General features: G+C 37.1%; 3 protein-coding genes across 3 annotated transcripts; all 3 read left to right on the top strand.

The window, feature by feature from the left end:
• Positions 1-1,293: 1,293 nt before the first annotated feature.
• Positions 1,294-6,339, top strand: LOC128524480 (aquaporin FA-CHIP-like). Its single transcript, XM_053497059.1, has 4 exons — positions 1,294-1,765; positions 3,383-3,544; positions 4,419-4,499; positions 5,861-6,339. The coding sequence occupies exons 1-4, from the start codon at positions 1,403-1,405 to the stop codon at positions 6,026-6,028; spliced, it is 774 nt and encodes a 257-aa protein (XP_053353034.1). The 5' UTR covers positions 1,294-1,402; the 3' UTR covers positions 6,029-6,339.
• Positions 6,340-10,745: 4,406 nt separating this feature from the next.
• Positions 10,746-12,871, top strand: LOC128524117 (aquaporin-1-like). Its single transcript, XM_053496473.1, has 4 exons — positions 10,746-11,148; positions 11,950-12,108; positions 12,238-12,318; positions 12,616-12,871. Exons 1-4 carry the CDS (start codon positions 10,783-10,785, stop codon positions 12,802-12,804), a joined length of 795 nt encoding a protein of 264 aa, XP_053352448.1. The 5' UTR covers positions 10,746-10,782; the 3' UTR covers positions 12,805-12,871.
• A 2,170-nt stretch (positions 12,872-15,041) lies between these two features.
• Positions 15,042-19,656, top strand: LOC128530442 (aquaporin-1-like). The gene is made up of 4 exons (XM_053504399.1): positions 15,042-15,423; positions 16,453-16,617; positions 16,754-16,834; positions 18,609-19,656. The coding sequence occupies exons 1-4, from the start codon at positions 15,076-15,078 to the stop codon at positions 18,786-18,788; spliced, it is 774 nt and encodes a 257-aa protein (XP_053360374.1). The 5' UTR covers positions 15,042-15,075; the 3' UTR covers positions 18,789-19,656.
• The last annotated feature ends 1,291 nt before the right edge of the window (positions 19,657-20,947 follow it).

The following is a 20,947-nucleotide window of genomic DNA, read 5'->3' as shown; positions in this document are numbered from 1 at the left end:
TGGGAGAGAGAGAGAGGTTACGAAACAGGGTTAAAATGCATTCTGTCTCATGGTCATAGGGTGTGTGTGTGGTGGGGGGGGTGGTTCTTTGGAAGGGTAAGTTATGGAAAGTTCAAGATAATCAGCCATACTCATGTGAAGTGTCTTTAGATTGTCAGCTGTGGGTTTAGTTTCTGTATCTGTAAAAAGCTTTATATTATTACTACTATTATTATTATTATTATTATTATTATTATTATTATTATTATTATTGATTACGTTATTTGTGTAAAGATTATTTGTCACAACATAATGATTAAGTAATAGTTCTGCGCTGGGTGCCGGGGCGTCAGGTCCAGCCCTTACTCCACACACACACACACACACACACACACACACTTCCTGAAAATTGGACAATGATAAAATAAACAACACATAGTGTGTGTGTGTGTGTGTGTGTGTGTGTGTGTGTGTGTGTGTGTTGGATGGCGGCGGGGGGGGGACCAACAGGAAAAAATGGGAAAGAATAGAGCAGAAAAGAAAAATAAGAAAGAACAAATATTTAAAATACACATTCAACTAGATTATTTAAATAAATTCACATTATACAAATCAAAACCAAGAAATAACACAAAGGAAAGAAAAGAAAAAAATAATTAAAGAAAAAAATTAAAAAAAGAAAGGATTGATAGAATTGTAAATAAAAATAATAAAGAAGGTAAAGTAAAAGATAAAAGAAATGAAAACATATCAAAACCAAAATCAAACTGCAATAATAAATGAAAAGTGTGAGAAAATAGAAAGAATACAAATTATTGAAACAATAAAAAATAAAATAAACCAAAACTAAGAAAGCTAAATATGATAAAAAGAAAAAAAAATTTTAGAAATAAAACAAAGGAAAGCAAACAACAACAAAAAAAAACAAATAAGGAAAATGAAAAAAAAATTAAAAAAGAAGTCAAAAAGAAAAAAAAAGAAAAATGGAAAAGAATCAAATCAAAACTATCAGAGGAAAGAGTGTGTAGAGTAACGACAGTTGTCCTGGAGGATCTGATCTCCTTCACTTTCTCTCTGTTTATTTCTCGTCTCTCTCCTTTATCTCTCTGCATGAAATCAATCAATACAAATCATTAACCAACTTCTAGAGTCGAGTTTCTCACATTCTTTATAACTCTCTCAAAAACATGCACACACTTCTGTTACACACACACACTCACACGCACTCACACGCACACACACGCACTCAAACCCCGCCTCCTGCTTCATTATCTGAACCAGTGGCTCCTTTATAAATGGAGGCTTTCTGGAGGGCTTGATTCACACACACACTCTCTCTCACACACACACACACACACACCGGCCTCTATCCGAGACCACCACTTGTTCTCACACACAGAGATAGAGAGAGGATCAGAAAGCCATGACTGAGCTGAAGAGCAAGTCGTTCTGGAGAGCCGTGCTGGGCGAGCTGGTGGGCATGACCCTCTTCATCTTCCTCAGCATCGCCGCCGCCATCGGGAACGGGAACAACGAAAACCCGGACCAGGAGGTGAAGGTGTCGCTGGCGTTCGGGCTGTCCATCGCCACGCTGGCTCAGAGTCTGGGTCACATCAGCGGGGCGCACCTGAACCCGGCCGTCACCCTGGGCATGCTGGTCAGCTGTCAGATCAGCCTGGTCCGCGCCGCCTTCTACATCCTGGCCCAAATGTTGGGCTCCTCCGTGGCGAGTGGCATCCTGTACAGCGTCCGGCCCGTCAACAACACCTCACTCGGGGTCAACGCAGTAAGTAGGCTTTCATTGTCTAATAACGTCTCTGTTAAAACCCATGATTTAAGACGCACCTTTATATGGGCTTCAATTATGGACATTTATCTAATAGCTCATCCCGTCCAGCAACACACACAGGTACGATATAAGTTCTGGCCCGACCCCCCTGGGCTCGTGCAATCAAATGTCTCTGGATCTATGCACAATCCTTCTCTACTGTGTAACTCTAACTGAAACACACTCTGGGCTCTTCATCATGTAGCTCAGGCCACTTCTGCAGAACACATCACGGACAACAGAACCGTCGGCCCAAACATCAGCGATGTGCATCATGGCCCAAACTCTTCTCTGTCCAAATGCAGAAATGTATTAAAGTGATGTTAGAAGAACCTCTGGTCTATCTCCAGCACAAACATCCAGCCTGTAAATGAAGTTCAGAGTGAGTTTTCCACGCATATGCGATGGGGCGTGGCTGGAGGGCGTGGTCTCTACACAAGGATCGAAATGACAGAGAGGTGTTTTGAACATAAATCTATTGGTAGGTGAGACTGCTGATCTTCAGAGGTCACTAGGAGGGAAATAAAATCTAAACAAATATATTTTAAACTAAATCATTTAGATTATTAGTTTAAATATTTGTGCATTTGATTATTCAATTAGTTTTTTTTTCTTTTAAATGACTGTCTATTAAATAATTATTTTCTCTATTACATTTCTTATTTATTAATTTAATCCAAAACATATTTATAAATAATTAGTTAATTTAAAAAGCTAATTAATTCTAATTTCATAATTCAATTTTTTTGTTTTAATAAAGAAATAATCAGACAAACAAGTAAAAAAAAATAATTAATAAACAAATTTAACTGAATAATTTGTAATATTTCGTGTGTGTACATTTAACATATTTATGGATTCAGTTTTTTATACTTATTATATATAGTTTTAATAATAATCTGCTATAATAATAATAATAATAATCTGCTTAAATTTTTATTCATATATTTAAACAAATAATTGGAGAAATCATAATGTCCTCTCTACAGTGTTGGACTCAGTCATAAACAAATGAGACGGTGAGTGTGAGGACGAGTGTCTCTCCTGCTCAGGGTCTTGACAGGACAGAGTGTTTCCTGTCTGAGTTGTGATAAATTTATCTTCGTCTGTCAGGAGCAGCCCTTACCTCACACTTCACACGCTTTACTCTGTTCGCTCTGTTCACGCTGAGAATGATCGTACAGAATAACAGAAAACTGTTCTGAGAGTAAAAGCTCTCACTCTTTATTTCTCTATATAATCCCCTGATACACTAATGCACATGTCAGTGCAGTGCATCTCAAAGTGTCTTAATTGACTTTCCCTTGTCCTGTGGTTGAAACTCTGATACAGATATGGGTTTTATTAAATGATGATTTTAATGTTCATTCAGCAGAAATGCCATCACAAGTTCCGGTTCGGCTTGAACACATCAGTCCTTTTTTATTATAGATAGAGAATAAATCTGATTCATTGTACAATTCTTAATCCTGAATTAGGTAATTAAATTTGGCTAAGAACCAATACGCGATTATATAAAATATAAAATAATAATGCAGTCAACCAATCTCTCTCTGTCTCTGTTTCTCTTTATAGCTAAACAACATCAAACCGATACAGGGGTTCGGTGTGGAGATGTTGGCCACGTTCCAGCTCGTGCTGTGCGTGTTAGCCGCTACCGATAAACGTCGGCGTGACGTCGCAGGTTCGGTTCCTCTCGCCATCGGCCTGTCCGTGGCTCTGGGTCACCTCACCGCCGTGAGTACACAACACTTATCAACAAAAACACCATCAACATTATTAAATGAAAAATTATTCAATTATTAAAATTCAATTCATTTGTTTTATTTTTTTCTTTATCATCGTTTTTTTCCATACACTGTTTATTTAATTCAAGTAAATATTTAATAATATGCGCAGTCACTTGATAAAAGAAATTGCATATTAATATAAGTAAAGATTGCATTGATTATATATACATTACAAGTATTCATCTGTAAATATGATACATTTAAACCTTAAACAGGTTTTTTTATATATATTCTTAAAATTAGTGGCATTTAAACATTAAATTCTAAGAAATTTTTGACGTAAAAAAAAAAATTCATTTATCACTAGAGTTACGATGGTTTGTAGCTTAAAAAAACCTTTTTACAGGCATAATTTCCAAATATTTACAAATTAAATCTCAAGTTGCAAGCTACGGGTTGCTCTGGCTATGGGGGCGGACTTACAATAGAGTTCAATGTAATTTTGGAGGCGTGGCCAAAGAAGGAGGGGCTACACTAAATTGTGCTTATGGGGAAAAAAACAGATTGACAAAACGTTTACCAAACAATACTAAATAAAGTGTTTCTGAAATAATAAAAATGTTTAATTTTAAACTTTATGGGTGTGGCTAAAAGGGGTGGAGTTTAAGCAAACTGTGCTAAAGATAAAAATGATATTTTTTGTAACAGCACATCAAAGTGTAGTTTTTTTGTCTTTGTTCCTGAACCACACCTAGAACATTTTTGTTGCAGAAATAAATCCGTTAAATGAAAAAAGCATTTTGTTTTTTCTTTTCCACACTGAGTTTCTTGGCCTGAACTCACACTCATCCATCATCCGTCCCTCTCTCTTTGTCCCACAGATCAGCTTCACGGGATGTGGCATTAACCCGGCTCGGTCCTTTGGTCCTGCGCTCATCATGAACAAGTTCGAAGATCACTGGGTAAAAAAAAAACTGTTTCAAATATCTTCATCTAATATAAACATCATCTTCCTTTATATGTTTATATTCACACACACACACACACACACGCATTTGGACATGACTGGGTAGCTGTAGCTAGTTTTAACTTCAGCTAGCTCGTCACAGATAAGGCGTCATGTTACAGGAAAATCTCCTCAGATGTTTGTTTTGTTTGTTTTTAGGAACAATTAACATTTTTATTGAGCCGGATCTAATTTTAGTACCATGTGCTAATTTCACATTTTATTTTGACATTTTGTACATTATAAAAATAAAAAAATTGCATTTTAAACAAGCAGCTTTGAAAAACTTTGAAATTTTTTGTACCTACTTTCAGCATTTTAGTTATTTAATATTAAAGTTTTTGCGTTCTGAATTCTTAAAGTTTAATTTCCGCAATGTAGTTTTTTATTAGATCATTTACTAATAAAATTTCAATTTGAATTAAATTTTAAATGACATTTCCACTCTCACCATTTTATTTTAAATTATATTTACTATTTTATGAATTTTTAGCCGTTTGGCTTTTAATCGTGTTTTTTTTATGTATTTATTTTTATTGTCACACCTTTTATTTAAAAATGATGCATTAGTATTATAGTGAATTTAACTAATCAGATACCGTAATTACATGTTAGCATATGAAATTAGCGTGCTACATAAATCCACATATGATGCTAAATTCATGTCAGAATACACAGCATACAAATATGAAATAACCATCAGAAAGTATAACTAAAACCAATTGTGTGTGTGTGTGTGTGTGTGTGTGTGTGTGTGTGTGTGTGAATTGTAAATATTGAAAATCAGACATAAACCTGCTAAAGTCAATTATTTACGGATGAACACGAAGCATGAGACACGTGACCCGCATCGAACGTCTCACATACTGACTATCTGCACGTGTTAATTATAAACCATCCAGGATTTGACAGAAAAAAGAAACACAGAAATGTACAAAGTTATTCAATAAGCATTGAATTGTTGTCGTGAAGCACAGACTGTCGAACAGAGCCATCGATTTATGTCCAGGATAAAGTACAAAAAAATAAAAAATGTACATGAGGTTTTCGGGTCGGCCGAGACATGCTTTAGTCTTTAGTTTCATGTCTGAGGAATGAGGTTAAAGTAGCTAATCGATTTATTCACCTAATATTAGCTAGCTTAGCATTACACAATCCTAACTATTGTTAATTAATGTTAAATCCACCTGGAATGTCTCCTTAGTTCATCATCAATGCTGATTACCGCCAAGCAGAGAACCTTGTATCAAACGAATGCTACCAAGTTTTTTATTAATGGGTTCGCATATTTATGATATAATTTTTTTCTTTTCGTAGGTTTACTGGGTGGGTCCGATGTGCGGGGGCGTGGCTGCGGCATTCACCTACGACTTCCTGCTTTACCCAAAGACGGATGATTTTCCTGACCGGATGCGAGTTCTTGTGTCTGGACCTCCGACTGATTACTCCGTCAACGGACGAGACGTGGAGATGTCGTCAAAGTGACGATAAAATGGTGCAAAAACAATCGAGCCAGTCCTTATCGTTTCCGTCCATCCTTTGGACCTGCAGTAGAAACTCGAAAACATTCCCAAGTCCTGAATCAAGCGATAAAAATCTGCACAGTGCATCTCAAAGTGTCTTAATTGACTTTCCCTTTTCCTGTGGTTGAAACTCTGATACAGATATGGGTTTTATTAAATGATGATTTTAAGTCAACATCCTTTTTTTTTTTTAGACTTCCTTATAAAGCTTTCCTGTGAAGTGATGCAATTTTTATTCCAAATGAAAAAAAAAAAAAAACAGGAACAATAAAAGTGAACATATTGGTTAACAAAGTTAAGAGAACTAGTATGCGAACAAAACTGGAGACAATACATAATGACCTGGAGTTTTTATAGACTTGAAATACGTCCATATGGTTGTGTTTAAATCATGTCAGATCAACAAGCACTTTGTTAGCAGACTAAACTATCCATTTCCGGGGTTTCCGGTCCACTCAAAGCCTTAAATCACTTGTAAATAAATATATATTTTTGTTTCTTTCTTTTTTTTTTTTTTTTTACAAATATTAAAATAGTTATTAAAATAGTTTCCTATATAAATGCACAGTTTGTTGCTGCAAAATGTAATTTTATATTTTATAGTGTATTTTAGTTTGCTTTCTTTGTCAAGAAATGTTTGGGGGGTTTTTCTCTCAAAAAAGTGGACATATAATTTTACCCACTAGTCCTTCATTTATTCTGTAAACAGTATTTTTTTTTCTATGTAAATGATTGTATTGTTTTACATTTTGTACTTGAGTAACACGAGCACTACGGATTTCCGTTCCTTCACTTTTCGTATGTAAATAAATAAAATGGCAACAACAAAAAAATTACAAATGTGTCATGCTTGGTTCGATATCTCATCTCATTAATACACCTTTCATGTGGATAAAACAAACCAATTATGAGTTTAATAGTGATCCAATAAGCAATAAAGAAGATTATACACTTCCAAAGTCACTGTCTAGATTCAATCAAGGGAATAGTTAAGACCTTCCTATTGAAAAATTAATGCAGTGATTATTTAACTTTTCCAAAATGATGGTGCATCAGGGTAAGGAAACAGGCATATAAAGTGTTGCACCCATCTTGCCTTTATGATCTGAGGTTGCTTGTTTTGGTCAGGTCTAGGCTCAGTAACATTATGTACTGTACATAAAAACGTAAGTCACCTTAATGACCTGATTGTACTGAATGACCAGGTTATCACATCTATGGATCTTTCCCCCCCTGATGTCACGGCCGTATTTCAAAATAACAATACCAGGAGTTATTATGATCAAATTGTGAAAAAGTGATTCAAAGAGTATAAGGCATAATTTTCACACAATGATTGTCTTCCAACGAGTCCAGACCTTAACCCCATTGAAAATCTTTGGGATGTGCCGGAGAAGACTTTACGCAGTGGTGCGACTCTCCTTCATCAATACAAGATCTTGGAGAGAAATTAACACGACACTGGACAGAAATACATGTTGTGATGTTGCATAAGCTTATCGAACCATGCCACAGCCATTATCAAAGCAAAAGGCTATTGAGTGAAATATTAGTAGTACTTTTTTTATTGGCCAGCTGTGTATAAATTATCCATAGTACTTAGCTGGCAGGTTCTAGGAGGGTGTCTTTATAATGCAGAGTGAAGTTTTATAATGTTATAATGTAAGTATTTTGCCAATTTCAAACAAAAACAAGTGTCAAATAATAAGAAAAGTGAGAATGCTTGTTGAATAGAAAGTAACCTTGCGACAAATCTCAGTCATTTTCCTCAACAAGAAAAAGATTTATTGCCGGTTTCCTTCCTTTATGTTCATTATAGTCAGACATATCCTGCAGGGCTTGAAACAACATTTTCAAATGTCCCCCCCCCACACACACCCGCACACACTTGTGGAAAACATTAAAGCACTTATACAGTAAACACTTGGCATTTAAGTAAAGTACATCTCCTCATGCTCCTGTATGAGGAGAATTTAAACAGGAAGCGCAAAGATCGCCTCAAGTAGCCCTTGTACTTGTACTTCATCCTGTTTGAGCGTTGGTTATCTAGTCATCCTGCCTGACATTTCCATCTGCTTTATTTCTCTTCGTCTATAATTAGATTCCATTATCTCAGAAGATTTTAAATGGATTTGATGATTTCAGAGGTGAGGTTTGAAGCAAAGAGTGGTTGGTCCCTGAGGAAGCGCTAATTTGGATTTTCTGAGATTCAAGCATTCTTGTCCAGACGGGAACAGAAAGGTTCTACATAAACATCTATTACAAGGGATACCCGGTAGAAGCTTTAGTTACACACTTTTGAAGAACCCAGTTTTCTAGGAGTGCATAAGCAGGTCAGTGGGTTTTGTTTTGCACTTCTCACAAATGATCTGGACAAAGAACAGAGCCAAAAGCATTTAGAGACTCACTTAGAGTTCCACCCCATCACCCATACTCACCTTTTTAGGAAACACTGGAAATGTTGGCATCATGGATAACTCCAAATGTTGACTATTACTCAGATGAAGTGGAAATTGCAGTAACCAAAGGACATGGATGGAATTCTGATCATTAACCCAGCATAATTTAACAATCCAGCATCTGCAGCCATCGCCCAGGGTAAACAGTTCAGCTTTAGTTTTAGCCGATGAGTTTAATATGGCACAAACATTTCCTGAAAAAAACATTCAGCCCTGGATCTGTTTTTTAACTTTTAGTCCTTAGATTACGGGCCAAGTTAAGGGGTACATGCATTATGGACTTGCATTTTTAAAAAGTACAGTAGCTTTCCAAGAACAATCTCTGAATGCAATGGAAAAAACACAACTTTACGTTTGAGTCATTATTGTGTAAATCCTGTGTTCCTTACAAAAACATTTTGGATTTAAGGTTCTAACTATTTGCTGGTGGGGGGACCAACCAAGTGCAAACTGGATTACCTAATAATACAAAAGAAAGATTATATGGTTAAACATAACTTTGCGGCCCTGAGCTGAGTCTTAGGTCATTGCAATGGTGTAGTAATGATTCAATGGTTCAATCATGGGTCTTTAAGTTCATGCTGATACAAGAATTCTGTTTAAATAGGGCTCATTAGTCACGTGATTCCCGAGTATGTAAATCCCCAGTAATGTTTAGTCAGTTAAGTCGTATGCAGATGACACACATGTGAGTCTTGACGAGAAGCTGATGATGGGGAAACACTGAGTGTGGTGATGAAACACAGAGGTCAGCATTGTGTTTTTGACCCAAGGTGCTCCAAATTATAGTCAGAGCCATGTTTACCATGTTCAGTCGTCTTATAAATGACGACAGAAGGTTTATTGCTGAAGTATGGTAAGTTTATGGTGAGGTTTCCATCTGCTACACAGGTAATGTGATGTTATAATGTCCTAGCAACTGATCTGCTATGGGTGGTATATCGGTGGAGTTTCTGAGAAAGTTTCTTCTACCTTTTTTTGCATGTAAACATTGTGTTATAGATTTAAAAACTGAAGATTTGATCTGGAAGGATTCCTGAGACCAGTAAACCCTTAAAACCTGTTAAAGGACACAAAAGCACCTAACTAGATATTACTAGAGATGGTTCAAAGCTAATTTGTCCAATGTTCTATGAAAATCTGGATTAACATTATTAGGGAAATATCGTCTCAAAGCAATTATTTATAGGTTAGCTTAAGAGGCAAAGACATTTAGGTGTACGGTTGAGTATAGAAACTAAACAGGGCTTGAGGATTTTCCAAAAATGTGCTAATTATTATGGGGGAGCAAGTAATATTTGACCAGAGGTTACCATAGTTATGGAATTTAGGGATCTATGTAGGTCTCTACATATTTTTAGTCCTAACTAGCATGTCCAACAAGTATAAACATTATATACTATTATATTAAAAGGCATGGTGCCATAGTGGTTAGCACTGTGACCTTGTCAAGTTTCCAACAGCATGTGTGTGACCTGAGATGGATTGGCACCCTATTTAAGGAGTAATAGCAGGGCCATGTTATTCAATTCAATTCAATTTTATTTATATAGCACTTTTAACAATAATCATTGTCTCAAGCAGCTTCACAAAATGATAAATATTATGGAAATGTGTAGGAGCAAGTAAAAATGTGTATACTAGATCATAATGATTAGATTGTCCCTGATGACCAAGCCAAGGGCGACGGCGATGGTATCAAGAAAAAACTCCCTGAGATGGCAATAGGAAAAAACCTCGAGAGGAACCAGACCCAACAGGGAACCCATCCTCATTTGGATTATAACAGATAGTAGGATTTATTTATTTTTTATTTTTTGCTTACATACTGTGTTAGTCAGCTGAAAGCCGTCTGTGACCCTGTACAGGATTAAAGCTAAATAGAATAAATAAATGCATAAGTCTTTAAAGACACCATTAAATTAATGTTTAAATGAATTAGCATGATCTATATAATTATTTGCATTTGGTTAAGTTTTGTTTATTTACCTCCATACCTTTAAATATCCATTAAATGGTAATTATTTGCTTACCATATATACATAGTAAGTTTAAAAAAAAAAGGGGTCATGGTGTTTTTTAAACAAATTAAGTAAGTTGAGAGAGTGACAAATTATTTAGCCAATCAGATTGAGAGACCAATTAATAATCAGTCCCGTCGCCTACAGGGAAGACATTTAAATAACAGAAAGTTCAATATTAGCATGGCAGCTTAGCTAATGTAGGACAGCTGATGCCCTGGTTGCTTGTTTAGCTCATGATGAAGGAACTAAAGACTTTACGCTTTTGGAGGGCTGTCTTTGCTGAGCTAATAGGCACAATCATGTTTGTCTTTTATGGTGTTTGTGCAATAATTGGGAATGGGAACAGCAGCTACCCAGACCATGAAGTCAAGGTAGCACTAGCATTTGGGTTAGCTATTGCTATCTTGTCTCAGAGTTTGAGCCATGTAAGTGGAGCCCATTTGAATCCAGCAGTCACGCTGGCAATGCTGGTTAGCTGCCAGGTTAGCTTGTGCAGGGCACTGTGGTACATTGTGGCTCAGGTGACTGGGGCTGTGATTGCTAGCAGCATTGTTCTGGGAGTGAGGCCATTGGTGGTGGAGTCACTTGGGCTGAACAAGGTGAGTAAGTCTGGTATGAATAAATCTCTGTACAACAGGAAAAGTGCTTCGGCCAAAAGAAACAGAAGGAGATGGTGATTATGAAATTCCATACTACTGAAAGCAATGAAGAGGTGATGCGATTGAAACCGTGGCCTAATCTGTGCTTTTACACAGTGGCCATCTTCAATCAGTTTCTGTTTAAGCTTAAGGTAATTTAGCAGGTAGAAGCCCAACCTCTACCCCTAAACGTAGTTTGCTTTTCAACCCAATGATCAGTCCTTATCTAAACCAAGTTAAACATTGCACCTTCATGAATAGTACTACATAGTTTTTCGAAAGTTTATTTTTGATGTTTTTGTGGTGGCCCTAATTAAGTATGGTTCAGTTAGTTCACTACCTAAACTTTTCAGTCTCTCTCTGTAAACAGATGTAGAGACAAACTGGACAACCCAGGTGTGGCAGCATGGGCCTGATGGACCATTACTTGATGGGTCAACATACTGGAAGTCTGTTCCCCATTCCCTTGTGGCCACACCTGGCTTCAAACTCTAATGGTAGTTGGTGTTCTTGAAAGTGCCCCACACTAGTATTTAGTCATCTAGCCTTTGTGATCCTTTTTTTTTTTTTTTTTTTTTTTTTTTTTTAAATGGCTTTAACATTCGTAACCATACTTGTGGCTGACCAGCACTTTAAGATTTATTCGAACATGAACAGAAGCATTCCCTGTAGCCAAACATGTTGTTGAAAGATATTTTGGGACTTCCAAAATCCTAACATTGGTTTAAAATGCTAAACCTGTTGCCTTCATTTGTTCTGCAGCTGAATGGTGTCAGCCCAGGACAAGGCTTTGGAATTGAGTTTCTCCTCACACTCCAGTTGGTGCTGTGCATCCTAGCAACCATGGACAAAAGACAGAATATCGCTGGTGCAGCTCCATTTGCAATTGGGCTCTCCGTGGCTTTGGGTCACCTTGCTGGAGTAATCTATTTTTTTTTATTTTTATTTTTTCCTTCTTACAAAATGCAAATTTTAGAAGCATCCCAAGTGAACAGGCCATACATTTGAACATGGCTTAACATTAATTCAGTTCCTGTCTTCTGTACACAGTTGAGTTATACTGGATGTGGTATCAACCCTGCTCGATCTTTTGGTCCAGCTCTGGTGTCCATGGACTTTGAAAACCACTGGGTGAGCAGCATTGCTTGTATAAACCTTGTGACTGTATTCACTGTCCATGAGAGATGGTTGAAAGTTATCTTCTGCTCTACATGTCCATGAGCTGTTACTTATGAAATTACATACTAGATTGCATAAAAATAATCCTCTGCTGCTATCAGAAGTTAATTTGGGACATAATTCTGACCAATCAGTATTTGTCGCCCCCTACCCAAAGATGCCCCCCTAGACATTAACTATTAAGTTTAAGGCAGAATAAAAACATTTTCTATCCCAGCCCTTAATGTGTTCTTTCTCCCCCATTTCCAGGTGTACTGGGCGGGGCCACTGTGCGGCAGTGTAGTAGCTGCCCTCCTCTATGACTTTGTCTTGTTCCCTAGAGGCTCAGACTTCTTTGGTCGGCTCAAGGTTTTATGCCATGGTGCTGAGGCTTCAGATGCAGAGACTGAACCCTTGCTTGAAGGTGGTGCTTCTGATGTTCAGTGGGAGAAAGCATAAATGTGAACTGTTTCAAAAGTTTGTTTTGGCATGCTGATTGGAAAATAAACCTGTAATTTTTTTTTGACCCTGATGTTCTGTGATGTTTCAAAATGTGGTATGCTAAAACACCCTTTCATTTGTAAAGGTTTTACTAAAGGGATGATCAGTCAGCTGTCCTGGGTTTAGCTAAGCTATATTCTGTGGAATTTTCCAAGGTAAACCATATACAATCCCCCCCCAAAAGCCAATAAAATCTGATAGTAATTAGCTTCTCAGATGCCTTTACAACTCGAAAGGCATTTGCAAAACAAGAAATTGTAGCTATGATGTTAATCAATGTGCTATTATGTTTGGAGAAAAGCCAAGCAAGTTGATAAACTTTTAAAGTATAATGTTTCCAGGTCGGTTAGTGGAAGTAGGAGGTTGTCTTTTTACATGAAGAGAAACACCAAGTTTGAGCTTCCTCATAGGTACTCTCCTATAAAGTGTTCCTAATTTAATATTCATGATGGATGTGACCAAAGGATGTGATGCTGCTGTTTAAATTTCCAGAAAACTTGGTGCAGAGAAACCCTCATGATGTGGTGAGGTCAGTGAGTGTAAACCTTTTACAGGAGCTTTTAGCAACCTCATTTTGGACACACACTATACAAAGGTATTGGGTTAGGTTTTTTTTTTTTTTTTTTTTTCTCATTACTACACCTGCTATTTAAACAGTGATGCTGGAGAAAACCCACCAAGCACATGAAAACTCCACATACATGTGGAGCAACAGTGTTAACCACTATGTCACTGTGCTTCCTATTGGCTGTGGCTGCCTACACATTGGTCATAATGGATGTAAGAAATTGCTTGTTAGTCAGAAGCAGTGTCAGCTATTTTCTTTTTTCTAAACAATCAGGCCTTGTTCTTCATACCTTGCTGAACAGGAACCCAAAGTATTTTTTTTAACCTGGTGCCAAAGTATATAAACACATGCCCTTCTTGCCCATATGTGATTTTTCTACAAAGTCACAATTGTATAAAGTGTGCTGTAGTGTCATTTCCTTAACCGAACTACTAGCCCCAAACTCTTATCCAGCATGATGATGCTACTCTGAAACCTACAAAGCCAGCGTCATGAAGACATAACAGTGTTTTGGAGTTCAAGTATTCTGCACAAAACTTCCACTGAACACCTTTGGGTTAAATGAACCTCTGGATATGGGGCCTCCTCAACATTTCAATCAATCCCCATCAAATGTTATCGCTTTGAGCACTGAAATGACACATGCTAATGATCAAGTGCAACTATAAGAAACATTTAAATCTGGAAATGTATGCCTCTAAATGAGATGTGTGCAGTATCCAGGAAGTGATTAGTACTTCACTCTTTTGTATAGAATGTTGTATAGAATGTTTATTCCAGTCCAGACCAGTGATGGGAGACGTTACTTCTTGAAGTAACTAATTACATTACAAAATTATGGTCATTAAAAAGTAATCAGTTACATCACAGTGTTATTTTCTGATAAAAGTAACTTGTTAGAGTATGTTTCCATTGCAGAAAATGAAAACTCCTGTGTGATTCCTCATGCATGTTGTTTTAGTCAAGATCTTTATAATTATTCTACCATCATCACTCAGTGAAGTTTGGCCCATAATCTGTTAACTGCTAACAGCAGGAATAACAGAGTGGGGCAGATTATCGGGGGCGGGGCTTGTAGGACGACTTTCACACACACACACACACACGGAATTACTGCTGTCTGGCTCACGGATTACATAAATTGGATGAGTAACGGATTACATTTTTAAAAATAACTAAATAACTGAGTACTTAAATTGTAGACCTAACGCATTAAATTACTCTTTATATCAAAAAAGTAATCCAAGTGGCTTTAAAAAAAAAAAAAAAAGTAATCCAAGTACTTTGTAAAGGCTTACACCCAACACTGGTCCAGACAAACACATGTCCAAAGAACTAATCCTGTACTTGGTATATGGATTGATTGTGTGATGTATTTAGTGATCATCTGGTGAGTGTCTGGTGAATGGCCGTCACTGCAACCTGTCCTGCATGTGATAACTTCCGGAAAAGATGTCATGGTTGTACGGCATTTTAAACCCCGTAAATTTCATAAAAACAATCAGCCATTCTGTCAATTTTCTTTGCTCAACAGCTCTAACTAGTTCTCTCCACTCCTGTGGCTGTTAAAACTATCTTCCTCACTCTTGCCACCACCCTCCCGTGGTTTATAAGTGTCTGCTTAGCTAGCAGTGTGTCAGTAACAGACAAGTAAACTCATCATGGCTAGCGAGCTCAGGACCGGTGCCCTTTGGCGAGCCGTATTCGCCGAGTTGGTCGGGATGACATTTTTTGTTTTTATGGGGATAGCGTCTGCTATTGGGGGAGAATCCGAGGTACATACAGCACTAGCATTTGGGCTGGCCATCGCCACCCTGGCTCAGAGTATAGGCCATGTCAGTGGAGCGCATCTCAACCCGGCAATCACCCTGGGCCTGCTGGTCAGCTGCCAGATCAGCGCTATTCGCGCAGCCTTGTACATTTTAGCCCAAATGTTGGGAGCGGTCATAGGCAGCGGCATTGTCTATGGTATTCGTCCTAAAGGTGAAAAAGAGCTGGGGCTCAATAAGGTAAGGGACCACACAGCGCACACTATTCACAACCAACAATCCCTAAATCAAAACTGTAGTTTTCCACATTGACATACACTGATGGTTATGTCTCATGAGGTATAAAGGAGAAAAAAGTTGAAAACTTGTTTTACATCCATAATTAACACAAGCCTGGGTTTCTTAATGCGGACTGCATTTTGAAATGAAAATTGAAAGTAGATGTTTGAGTAATTTTGCTGTTTTTACATGCTAAAATATGAAATTCATAAATTTTAATCAAATATTTAAAAAGCATGAGTTGATCTGGAAGTTCAAGTCAAGCTTTTCTTCAGAACGTTTTCTCATTAAGACATGTACACTGGAATTCTGTTCTCATAAAATGTGATAAAAAAAATGTGCATGAATAAAATTTGAACAATTTAGATATTTATAATTTGTAACACACTGCAAAAAATCTTAGAAATCTAACATCTTAGCAAGTGAAACAATATAGAATCTTTCTATAATTTCTTAAAAGTTTTTTTTACAGCAAACCGAATATAAGATTAATAAACTTATTAGTGGTCAAAATTGTAAGCGAAAATTTCTTGTTCTGTTTGCAGAGAATTTTTTTCAAGAAATGAGTTCCTTAAATTAGCAAAATTATTTTCTTAATTTGATTAGAAATAAATTCTTTAAAAAATAATAAACTTGTAATCTTATTTTAAGAAATTGTATATTGATATTGATCATTTTAACTGTATGCATGGTATATTCACTTTCTGAGAATTTTTGCAACACGAACACTTGAGAAATCCTTTAATGATAACCTTCTTTCAGTCACTGATACCCATCTGGGTCTTTCAAGATTGTTCTTAAATTTTAACCTTGAAAAGTTAAGATGAAATGATGACAAACAATGAGATATAAGAGCCTTTTGTGATATTTATTATTTTAAACCCTAAAAACATCTAGTCATCTAGAACAAACTTTTCTTGACTCTGGTTGTCAGATTGCTGACTCTGTTCCAACTTTAAAATAGTTAGATGAATCGTGTGTCATTCTCAGCTTGCTGAAAATATGACTCCGGGTAAGGCTTTCGGCGTGGAGTTCCTGGCCACCTTTCAGTTGGTGTTGTGCGTCTTAGCTGCGACAGACAGCCGCCGGAATGACGTGAAGGGATCGGCACCGCTCGCCATTGGACTTTCTGTGGGTTTGGGACACTTTGTGGCGGTAAGAACATTACAATTTCTTTTATTTATTTGTTTTTAATGAGAGAATGTTACTGATTCCACCTCAAACAGTCAACCTGCTGCTTCTGGATATGTTTTTGTTTTTTTTTTTTACTCTTAAATTTCGCACTCTGTAGATCAGCTACACGGGCTGTGGGATCAATCCTGCCCGCACATTTGGACCTGCTGTCATCGAAAAGTACTTTAAGGACCACTGGGTGAGTCCTGTCTTCTCTCTTTATGCCTAAGTAGTCTTATTTAAGTCATTAAAACACCTTCAATCTTTAAACAAGTATCTACCATCCACTATTAAATCAGCATTAAGCATGACTAAAGACAGTTAACCCATAACAACATTCATGGTTCATCATTAAAATAGCATTTTAAATCAAACCTCAAGAAAGACCCTCAGGATTCTATTACGATCCTTTGCCAAACATCATCATCAACATAACAAATTTCTACAAAACATCACCAAAAGCAGACATTTTCCTTAAACCATCATTAAACTCTCCACAACAATAATACTATAACTATGACATTCTTTATTAGACACCAACATTCTTCACAGAACATTGCTAAACATACGGAATCCTCCACCTAGCACATCAAACATTAATATTCACCAATAAATAAAACATATAACAAACACCAAACTCTCAAACATCAAGGTCCTTTAACAAACATCAGAAATTATTCATCAACAAAGAAAAAAAAGCTTCCCATAACAGCACTCTCCAACATCAACATTCTCCACCAAACCCCATCAAGATCAAACATCAGCATTTTCCACAAGGCATCATCAAGCATTCCACACCAAATACCATCAAATATCAGCATTCTCCACCAAACATCAGCATTCTCCATCAGACTCTATCAACCACAGCACCAAATATTAACATTTAACATCAGACTTCATCAACCACACCATAAAAACTTCATCATTTTCCATCAGACACCATTAGCATTCTCCAGCAAATTTTATCAAACCTAAGCATTGTTCATCAGACACCATCAAACATCAGCATTCTCCTCATCAGAATCTAGTAAACCACAGTTTTTTCAGCAGACACAATCAAACATCAGCATTTCCCACCAGACTCCATTAACCACAGCATCAAACATCTCCAACCCAACTGACTCCATCAAATCTAAGCATTTTTAGTTAACCACAGCATCAAACATCAGCCTTCTTCACTAGATTCCATCAAACATTTGCATTCTCGATCAAAAACCATCAAACATCAGCATTTTCCACAAGGCATCATCAAGCATTCCACACCAAATACCATCAAATATCAGCATTTTCCACCAAACACTATCAAACATTAGCATTTTCCAACAAATACTAAAAAAACAGCAGCATTCTCCACCAAACATCAGCATTCTTCATCAGACTCCATCAACCACAGCACCAAATATTAACATTTAACATCAGACTCCATCAACCACAGCATCAACCACAGCATCAAACACAACCACAGCACCAAATATTAACATTTAACATCAGACTTCATCAACCACAGCATCAAACATCAGCATTTTCCATCAGACACCATTAAACATTAGCATTCTCCAGCAAATTTTATCAAACCTAAGCATTGTTCATCAGACACTATCAAACATCAGCATTCTCCTCATTAGAATCTAGTAAACCACAGTATTTTCATCAGACACAATAAAACATCAGCATTTTCTACCAGACTCAAACATCAGCCATCTCCAACCCAACTGACTCCATCAAATCTAAGCATTTTTAGTTAACCACACCATCAAACATCAGCCTTCTTCACTAGATTCCATTAAACATTGGCATTCTCGATCAAAAACCATCAAACATCAGCATTCTCCATCGGAATCCAGCAAGCAGCAGCATTCCCTAACAGACACATAAAAACATCAGCATTCTCATTGATGTTATGAAATGTCCCAGAAACAAATCTTCATGGTCTATTCATCTGTCCATCTGTCCATCTGTCTGTCTGTCTGCAGGTGTATTGGGTGGCGCCAATGTTGGCTGGAGTATCAGCTGCTCTCCTCTATGATTTCATACTGCAGCCTCACAGCGAGCCCTTCACCAAACGCCTTAAAGCTGTTCGAGGAGGATCGGAGGCAGAAACAGCCGTGGCATCCGGCAGTGGCGAGGGCGAGCCACTGTGGCCCAGACGCTAAACACTGCAACTGTAATGTCACGGAAATACGCTAACACCTTAACAAAGCGTTTGTTCTACCAATATGTCATACTGTGTGTGTGTGTGTGTGTGTGTGTGTGTGTGTGTGTGTTTGTGTGTGTGTGAGGTTTTCAGGTGACGCCACAGTTGATGTGTTGTTCCTTTTACATTGATTGTATATGTTTCAGATAAATAACTTCAAATGTTAATGAATAAAGTATTTCAGCTACTCAAGTTGCCCATTAGGATGATATTAAAGAAAATTTTAGGTCTTTTCACTTGAAACCATATTACTGTGAACATAAAACACAAATTAGGTGTCGAACGGGAACTTGCGTTATTATTATTTTCTAAAGATCTTAATAAGAAAAAAAGAAAAATGTTTTTTCTGTTCATTTTGCTGTTTATTTTCTCTTGCTAGAAAAGCAGCCCATTACACACATTAGAGACTGAAATAATTTATTCGTTTAAACAAAAAAATAATATAGGTCCAGGTTTCGAACATGTGTAATAGCCTTGTGCTGTTAGCACTGTGTGTTAACTGTGTGCTTATGTATCTGAAAATTCATAATTGAAATTTATATTCATTCTTTTTTACTAAATTTCAAGAAACAATCTAAATCTTTCCCATGTTTTCTTTAATTTAGTGTAGTTTATTTATTTGTTTGTAGAGACAGGGGCCATTATTTATATATAAGAGATAAAAGAAAAGAGTTATTTTTTTCTGTTGAGCTTAATTTTAGTTTAAGACCATATGCATTTACATTATGCATTTATGTCATATCTCATCATATTTGTCACAAATAAATATCCTATTAACACCATTTTTTTACGTAAAAAATTGCTATTATTAAAATGTTTTTTTTAAAGCTAAACTTTTTTTTAACTCCTTTCTTTACAGTCTTGTCTCCTCACCTTATCCTTACAGTCTCTCCAGTTCACCCAAGGTTCAAGTTCATTGTTTAACTTAACAGACATTTCAGTGTTGGCAAGTAAAAAAAAAAAAAAAAACATGCTAGTTTGAGCTTTTAGCTTTCACACAGCCGAGGCGTCTTCCTCATTTTGTTTTGCTTCTTCGTGCTGATTGCTCGCTCGTTTGTCACTTCAAGGCCACAAAGCCTCATGGTGCGGTCACACCCCGTTTAACAAAGATGGTCGGTATCCAGCTTTAAGATACAAGCGCTTCTGCAAAAGATATCAAACCCCTTTGAAAAACAAAATGGTGTCCAGGAAGGATTTTATATCCTGTTTTTCAGCATCGGATCCATACACACCCGTACGCACTGTTCTTTACGAGCAGTACAAAACAACATACCCAGGAAATCATCAGGATGGTTATATCAGGGGATGAGAAATTAATCATATATGACAAATGATCTGAGGTCAGGTATAATGTATGGCTAGAGCCTGATTTCCGCATTTTTAATCACTAAAAGCGTCTCACGCCCATGTGCTCGGTTTATAATCAGGATCGGGATGGTCTAGCATGCTGTTCCTGAATGTGATAAAGTCAGAAATTTAGTGTGGGTTAGATTTTTTTTTCTGGAGCTTTAATATATTCCATGTTATCTGATGTGGTGGCAGACTGCTTAAGAAATTCTCTGGTGGAACAAATCAAGGACAAAACAGGCATCAGGTTTGGGATTTGTCTGTCTACAAAGCTTTTAGAACACTTTTAACCATCAACAAATCACCAGCATTCATGCCAAACACCATCAAACACTGACATTTTTCATCAAACATCATTGCACATAAACATTCTTGACATCTATGTATGAATGGTGTTCATAGACTTAAGTCTAGCATTTAACACAATAATCCCTCAGCGGCTGTTTAAGCGGCTGAGCCTGCTGGATCTAGGCAACAGTCCAGACCTCCAGCACCACCACACTGAGCATGGAGCACCACAGGGCGTGTGCTTAGTCCACTGTCGTTCACTCTGCTGACTCACAACTGTGCAGTGACAGACAGTCTCTAGTGACACGACCATGGTGGATCTTAGCATACACAGAGAAGGTGTGGTGGACAAACATACTGGTACAGATAAAACAACTGATCACTTAATGTGAATAAAAATAAAGTGATGGTTGTTGACTTGAGAAGAGCACAAAAGTACCACTCTATAGTCCTGGAAGAGTGTTGTACTACTGTAGATGGTTG

Source organism: Clarias gariepinus, chromosome 1 (genome assembly GCF_024256425.1).
Source record: "Clarias gariepinus isolate MV-2021 ecotype Netherlands chromosome 1, CGAR_prim_01v2, whole genome shotgun sequence".
NCBI classification, from domain to species: Eukaryota; Metazoa; Chordata; class Actinopteri; order Siluriformes; family Clariidae; genus Clarias; species Clarias gariepinus.
This window is presented reverse-complemented; position numbering and strand designations above follow the sequence as displayed.

Excerpts from the sequence above, each read along its gene's own strand:
- LOC128524480 (XM_053497059.1), top strand. The coding sequence starts at position 1,403 with ATGACTGAGCTGAAGAGCAAGTCGTTCTGGAGAGCCGTGCTGGGCGAG. Across the intron at positions 1,766-3,382 it reads CCTCACTCGGGGTCAACGCA|CTAAACAACATCAAACCGAT; the intron begins GTAAGTAGGCTT and ends TTCTCTTTATAG. Across the intron at positions 4,500-5,860 it reads ACAAGTTCGAAGATCACTGG|GTTTACTGGGTGGGTCCGAT; the intron begins GTAAAAAAAAAA and ends TTCTTTTCGTAG.
- LOC128524117 (XM_053496473.1), top strand. The coding sequence starts at position 10,783 with ATGATGAAGGAACTAAAGACTTTACGCTTTTGGAGGGCTGTCTTTGCT. Across the intron at positions 11,149-11,949 it reads AGTCACTTGGGCTGAACAAG|CTGAATGGTGTCAGCCCAGG; the intron begins GTGAGTAAGTCT and ends TTTGTTCTGCAG. Across the intron at positions 12,319-12,615 it reads TGGACTTTGAAAACCACTGG|GTGTACTGGGCGGGGCCACT; the intron begins GTGAGCAGCATT and ends CCCCATTTCCAG.
- LOC128530442 (XM_053504399.1), top strand. The coding sequence starts at position 15,076 with ATGGCTAGCGAGCTCAGGACCGGTGCCCTTTGGCGAGCCGTATTCGCC. Across the intron at positions 16,618-16,753 it reads GTTTGGGACACTTTGTGGCG|ATCAGCTACACGGGCTGTGG; the intron begins GTAAGAACATTA and ends CGCACTCTGTAG. Across the intron at positions 16,835-18,608 it reads AGTACTTTAAGGACCACTGG|GTGTATTGGGTGGCGCCAAT; the intron begins GTGAGTCCTGTC and ends GTCTGTCTGCAG.